The sequence below is a fragment of the Macrobrachium rosenbergii genome, chromosome 5 (assembly GCF_040412425.1).
Source record: "Macrobrachium rosenbergii isolate ZJJX-2024 chromosome 5, ASM4041242v1, whole genome shotgun sequence".
NCBI classification, from domain to species: domain Eukaryota; kingdom Metazoa; phylum Arthropoda; class Malacostraca; order Decapoda; family Palaemonidae; genus Macrobrachium; species Macrobrachium rosenbergii.
Window position 1 is genome coordinate 32,805,490 of NC_089745.1, and position 7,500 is coordinate 32,812,989.

General features: G+C 35.1%; 1 protein-coding gene across 1 annotated transcript in view; it reads left to right on the forward strand.

The window, feature by feature from the left end:
* The window catches only part of LOC136838639 (glutamate receptor 1-like), a 527,409-nt gene that overhangs the window by 483,897 nt on the left and 36,012 nt on the right, over window positions 1-7,500 (forward strand). The window contains exons 13-15 of the mRNA XM_067103948.1: window positions 246-491; window positions 783-892; window positions 2,440-2,638. Coding sequence (XP_066960049.1) covers window positions 246-491; window positions 783-892; window positions 2,440-2,638 — 555 coding nt within the window. The remainder of the gene's footprint in view (window positions 1-245; window positions 492-782; window positions 893-2,439; window positions 2,639-7,500) is intronic.

The following is a 7,500-nucleotide window of genomic DNA, read 5'->3' on the forward strand; positions in this document are numbered from 1 at the left end:
GGCAGGCTTGGTGGGGAAGGGAAGGGAAGGGAAGGGAAGGGGGGTTCACTGACGTGAAAATGGAGTGGGAAAATGTCGAGTGGGAGAAATGGAAAAGAAAAGGCTGTGATGATATGTCCGATATTTGAGTGAGTTGTGGAAACACTTGCGACACGAAAGATTTATGAAAGAAACGGAATGTTGGCATCCATAAGCAATCATTGAATCCGAAGTCTTCTCATCCCTCCATTTCTCCTTCCTATCAGGAGGCCGACTTGGCTATCGCACCCCTGACTATAACTTCCTCAAGGGAGCAGGTCATTGATTTCACAAAGCCCTTCATGACGGTGGGGATTTCCATCATGATGAAGAAGCCCCCTAGGGACAATCCAGGGGTGTTCAACTTCATGACTCCCCTTTCAGAGGAAATCTGGATGTGTGCTGTCTGTGCTGGCATTGGGGTTTCCATCGTTTTGTTCCTCGTCAGCAGATTTAGTCCCTACGAGTGGAAGGTGAGACGCTTTCTTCTATGTTAACATGCTCCCGCCTCACTCTATTAGATGAGATTAGATTAGATGACTAGTTTTCCAGACTGCAGTAGGCTTCAGAATTTTTCTGAATGCGAATTTGTGATTAAAATTCATCATCTATAATTTTCGTTAGCCTTTTTATTTCAATGTTAATGGTTTTAAGCAGCTGTCTTTAATATTTCTTTGTTTATTATCTTTTGTTCTTGCTTACAGAAATTAAAAAATGTTAAAAAATAAAAACATTTAGAATTTTGTGTCGTTTTTTTTCATCAGGTAACAGAAACTTACAGCAAGTCAAAGGTTACGAACGACTTTTCAATGTGCAACAGCTTTTGGTTCGTACTAGCATCCAGTCTACACCAAAGAGTGGATCTTTCCCCGAAGTAAGTCACAAGTTTTCCTGGAAATCTATATTATTTTGCCACCCTTCCAGTTCATAAAGTCAAATAAACTTTGCAAAGCTCATATTATTTATCTTAATTCTCATGCTTATGGCAGCATTTTAAATTTTTCTTTATAAAATCAGTTTGTACTTAAGTATGGCAACTAGCCAATTCCCTATAAAATAACTGGATTACCGATGCACACTTATAATAAAACCAAATTCTGAGTTCTTTATGATATCTCTCTTAGATCTTTTCTTTTTTTGTCATAATATGAAAATTTCATTATTATTAGCCATTTTAGCAAATCTTGAACGATTTTTCATTGGAACTGGGTTAATGGTAATATTTTAATTCTATAATAAACATTTCTTTCGTCTACTTTGAGCACGCTTTAGTTTTCTGGAGCTGACAAGAAATTCAGTCGTTATAACGAAGTCTAAGGCTTTGTTTCTTCACAACATTCATCTCAAGGATATTGAGGAAAAATAAATTTCCTTTAGCATATTTTTCCCGAAGAACATGTTATGCAATCTGAAAAAGGTCATACTGCTTGTGAGTGTGATCATCCTTACTAACTGTAGACTAGAGCGCAGTTTCATTTCGTCTCTCTGCCTGTCTGTTAAATGTTGTCAACATGAACTGTATAAAGGCACTGAAAATCTTATATGTGACAATCTTTACATAACGTTTGATATCACAATGTCGACATCTCACCTGTAAACCAATTACATCATGAATATAATTAATTATACGTCCTACTGTGCTTTGATGTTGTTTCTAATAATATTATTATTACCTATTAACCCTTCTGGTTATCGAAGCCCAACAGTCTAAGAGACTTTTTATTATGGAATTTTTTTTTTTTTTTAGATTTGTACACAGAGGTGAAAGATTTTCGCTAGCTTAAGTAGAATCTTTTATTTTGAGAGTTTACGTACCAATGAAGCACAATATATGAATTAGAAAGAATTCTATTCTGCTAGGCGATAATACAAATGAATCAAGTGAGAGGCTTCAAATCCGATGAAGTGTCTGCGTCCGCTAAACGCTTTAGTCACCAAGGTTATACAAGTGGGACATAAGATAAACACGGTCCCCAAGTAAGATCAACATAGCGGTTACACGTTACAAACAATTATGGTTTAAATGATTAAAAATGTAACATTCATATATGTATCTGCAAAAATTCATCTAAGTTATTCAAAAATATTAAAGGGACGCTGCATAACTTTTTTTTATTCCTTTCCAAGACCAACTTAATGAAAACAAAATGTTGTTGTATACATACGTAAAAAATAATAGTTTTTAATTCGACCATTACATGCTTATGAAACATATGAGATTCCACAAACCTTCACAGGAGCCGGCAACAAACAAATGCACAGGAAATGGCATCACCATTAGAGCAATAAGAAAATCTATTAAAAGGCAGCCTCCTTGACTCCCGTAAAGAAAACGAAAACTGCGACCATAAAGTCACAAGACCATAACACGGTACACTAACCACGATCCCTTTTTCAACCCAATTTCTCTTGGTTGTAAAGGTCTGCGTCAGGACGAGTCGTAGGAGCAGTCTGGTGGTTCTTCACCCTCGTCCTAATCTCCTCCTACACGGCCAATCTGGCAGCTTTCCTGACTGTGCAACGATTGGTAACGCCCATCAAATCGGCCGATGACCTGGCAAGCCAGACACAAATCGAATATGGCACCACGGAAAATGGGTCCTCCAAGGAATTCTTTCAGGTAAAGAAAAAACCTCTAGAAATTCTATAAAATGGGACTTTAATGACTTCTCTTTATATGATTTCTCTTTATAGATTACAAAATTCAGTCAATTTATATATATATATATATATATATATATATATATATATATATATATATATATATATATATATATATATATATATATATATATATATATATACATACATATATATATATATATATATTATTTATAAATAAACAAACACACCATACATGCATAAATTATATATGAATGTACAGTATACATGAGCACAAGAATTAGTTCAAAGTGAAATTCAGCGCATTTAAATGGCATAAACGGGAAATATGTACAACATCTGACAACAGATAATCTCTTTTACCTTCATTAACATGCTAATTACAAGAATTATTCACTTTTTCTTTATTATATGGATTATGGAGACGGGTTAACCAAAAAGTGGGTTCCGTATTGGTAAGTAGCAAAAATAATTTCCGAGGGATGGCGGAACCTACATTTTGAATGCACTTGAATTCTCAAGAAGTGGTAAAGGAACAGGCAAGATGCCGATGATGTTTTGGAATTGGCAAAGGGAATTACGAGCCACAAATGCCCAAGCTGGCTGTACATATGACATAATGAGCATCAAGCCATTTAACTGAGTTTTGCAACAATTTTTCCCTAATCAATTACTCCCAAAATTGTTATTAATTCAAAGTTCATAAAATGTCAAATCAAACTTGATAACCTGCTTGTTTATAAATTCATTCTTTTTATTACTGTGGAAGGAGTCGCAGGCAACTTGAGTATAAGAAAATAGGACAGAGTTTTAAAGTGGAGAACCACTGAACTGAAGGACATTTTTATGACTGCAGGTTCATTACGTCGAAACCAGTCCTTAATGGTCGGTATGGAATACTAATCTCATGCACATTATGAGTAAAGCTCTAACCTGGCAAATACAGATTTCAACTAGCTTTTTAACTGCGACTCCTGCTGAGAAAGAATAATACAAAATTCAGAACCACATTTATACGTTAACTAATGAATCGTAGATAATCCCCTTCTGCAGTAAACTTCCAAAACATTAGCCGCTTCAAACAGTTACACAGAAGGACCATCAGCAGTACATTACACCCTCACAACCACTACATCTTTCACCCATATGTAGCAGACACCTCAAGCTTCCTGAACAGTAGGTCCCTTCCTTTCAATACTAATTTCAGACCTTCTATCCAACCCTTTTTAGGCTTTTCTTTACTTCTTCTTGTTGACAATTTTATATTAAGCTTTCTACCAATCTTTCATCATCCATTTTTTCTACAAGATTAAAGCATCCCAAAATACTCTACCCAATCCTTTCACTTAAGCGAACTCTTGTACCCCCTATACACACCACATTTTGTCTAATTTCATAATGGGGAGTTGGCTACACAATCCCTTCATAAAACACCACAAGCATCATGCCAAGTCTAGCTATTTTTCTTGCTTCAACTCTTCTGCAGCTCACCACTTAACTCAAGTTACCACCATTCAAAATATTTACTTCGATACTTAGAGTACCTTTAAGGACCACCTACATATATACTTAAAACTATCCACATTAACATTCACTGCTTCATCTCCTTGACTTCCATTACTCTCAGAATCCTACTCTTACTCACATTACTGTCAGCCCTGTCTTCAAGCAAGTCTTACATACTTCAGTTTCTGCTGTTTCTCTTCACTATTACAAATCAAAACTGTTTCACTGGCATACATCAACCATTCAACACCCAGTTCATATCTGATTCATTTCCTTATACCACTAAGCCGCAATTTTGCACCTGTAATCAACGTCTTTTCTCTGGCTTCTGCATTATTCCATACATAAGATCTTAAGTAAAATACACCCTAGTCTCATAACCACTTGTACACCAGACCATTAACTTCTGCCATGGAACTTTTCATTGTTCTCAACAAGTTTTTCTGTGCCATACATGCTTAACACTCTCCATATTACCTTTCTATTGATTTCAACTGAAACTTTCTCTAGCCCTGGGGATGATTTATTTATTGCATATAAGGCACATGATGAACTGACAAAGGAAGAAATGTGGGGTTATGTATTAATGGTAAAATGGGTAGTATGAGCAAATGAATGGAACAATGTAATTAGAGAAGGCTTGTTCATGTAACCAAAGTGGAGAAAACAAGATTAGTGAAAAGGGCATACAATTCAAAAGTAACGGAAGGGTGAAGGAAAGGAAGCCCTATATAAGGAAAAGAGGCTCAACATCCACGAAGAAAAAGTGCATGTTAGATAAAGGTATGTGCAGGTGCGTATTATGCATTTAATGTTCTGGAAGTTTTCAACACAGGAGGCCATCCATAATTCACCAGTTAAAGTGTGACACTGAAAGTGAGCATTGTTTTCGGAGAAACCTCAGTTAGGTGAATGGCTTCCGACAAATATAAATACACACACACACATATGTGTGTGTGTGTGAGGATTCTAGCTCGTAAGAAATTTCTAGCATCCACATTATCAGCACTGAGCCCTTTCCTTCACTACAGCTGACGGTTGTCCCCATTCACAGCTGGATGTATAGGGAATGTGGCATGATAACAAATGAACGACGAACATAAAAAGTATGGGCTAAACACACTATAATCTTCCTAATAAGCCATTTCTCCCAATACTGCATCTTCTAAGAATAAAATTATAATATATATGAATACATGAAAAAGCTCATAAGCAGCAAAACAACCATCTCTACGCACTAACGCGCCACTCTCGTGCTTCACATAAAAAATATCTTCTGCTGCGCCCTTCATGACATTTAGTCACATCGGTTATCTTCAGTCCTAATATTACGATCCAAATTTCTGTTTATGCCTTTTGGTCAAAATCATTTCAATACTTTCCATCAGTCCAGCCCTCCTTACCCAACCTAAATGACGCAAACCGTTCATCACATTACCTTCCGATATTTTAATTTTGTTGTCAATCAACATCCACATTTAATTCCAAAAGCAGTTTTATGGAACGAAACACTGAATACTGGTTACACCAGTAAGAAGAGCAAGTCCAGATAGCCGATCATGTACCGCCGACTCCAGAGCAGTGGATCACACTGCTGGTAGCTTGTCATCGTCGACTGTGGTGGATAACAACCAATGCTGAGAACCATATGGTTAAAAAGGAAAACTCAAAAACTCCCCCCCCCCCTCTCTCTCTCTCTCTCTCTCTCTCTCTCTCTCTCTCTCTCTCTCTCTCTCTCTCTCTCTCTCTATCTATCTATTTACGTATATACAGATACACACACAATATATATATATATATATATATATATATATATATATATATATATATATATATATATATATATATATATAGATAGATAGATAGATAGATAGATAGATATAAAAGTATGAGTTGAATATGTATTCTTTAACATATTTTATATATCTGGATAGAATGATGAAAAATGTCAGAGAACTTAAAGACGCCAGAAGCTCTAGTTTTAGAGTAAGAATGTAGAATGAATGATGTTTGCAATGATCCAGTGTTCATTACGAATATTGGAAAAGCTGTGCCGAGATAGTGGAAGAGCGGAGTAAATAGTACCAGTGTAAAGTCAGAACTGATAAAAACATAAAAATGAAACAGTGAATCTGAATAATGATGCCTGTTGAAAGTTGTGTGTGGTTAATTTATAGAGGAGGTGCTTTACACGTAGGCGAATAAAGGAAAGTAAATTACTTGTAAACGATCTGGAAGAAATGACCTTCAGTGGAAGCCAGATTGGAATATGAGAAAGGATTGTTGTGCCAACTCTCCTTATAGTATTCAAGTGTTAATTTTAGGATTAATTAATAGAAAACAAAGTTTGAAGAGACTGTGATAACTTGTTTAGGTCATTTCTGAAGACACTGGGAAGATGAGCGGGCTTCGAAGAGAAATTAACATGATAGGTTAGTGAAGCATTTTGTTATTTGAAAGTGTTAGGAAAATGAAGGAAAAGTCGACCAGTGCTGAATAGATGGAGTAAAAGTATTGTAACTGAAAGGGCCCCAATATTCTGAAGGGGAAGATTGATTAATGAGGTAGTGGCATCTGTCGTGTTATATTTCCTGGAATCACCCTAATAAAGGAAACTTTTATATATATATACACACATACATAATATGCTAGTCGCGATTGTCAGTTATTCATATAGTTATAAATGGATATTAGACATTTGTAGGTTAATGTTTGTGAATTATATAAATATATATATATATATATATATATATATATATATATATATATATATATATATATATATATATATATATATATATATATATATATATACATACATTAACCTATAAATGTCAATTTTATATCCATTTCAGTTCAACCATGAACAACACCGTAAAATATGACTGATAGACATTCACCACCAGAGTTAATGTTTGTGAATAGACAACAGTGACGATATTTACCATTCGGCTGTATCCATGGTAGCATACTATAGGTGTCATTCACGAGGAAAGTGAACTGGATGTTAAAAACGACATTTTGTTTAAAGTTTGTGAAAATAAAAACACGGAGCATGTGACAAAAATCAGATATATATATGTACATATATTATATATATATATATATATATATATATATATATATATATATATATATATATAATATTCACATTGATTAATCAAGAATGTTAAGAACGTTAATATCCAATTCACTCTACCTCAGGTAATATATTTTCATATAGGAAGAATTTTAGGTGATAAGCGATTCACCGTCCAGGGAGACTCAGGACTACCAGACAGTGGGAACCAGTCGGCAACTGGATGATATTTTTACCATTCACTGTCTCCTGATTCTCCTGTCCGTCGCTGGTTC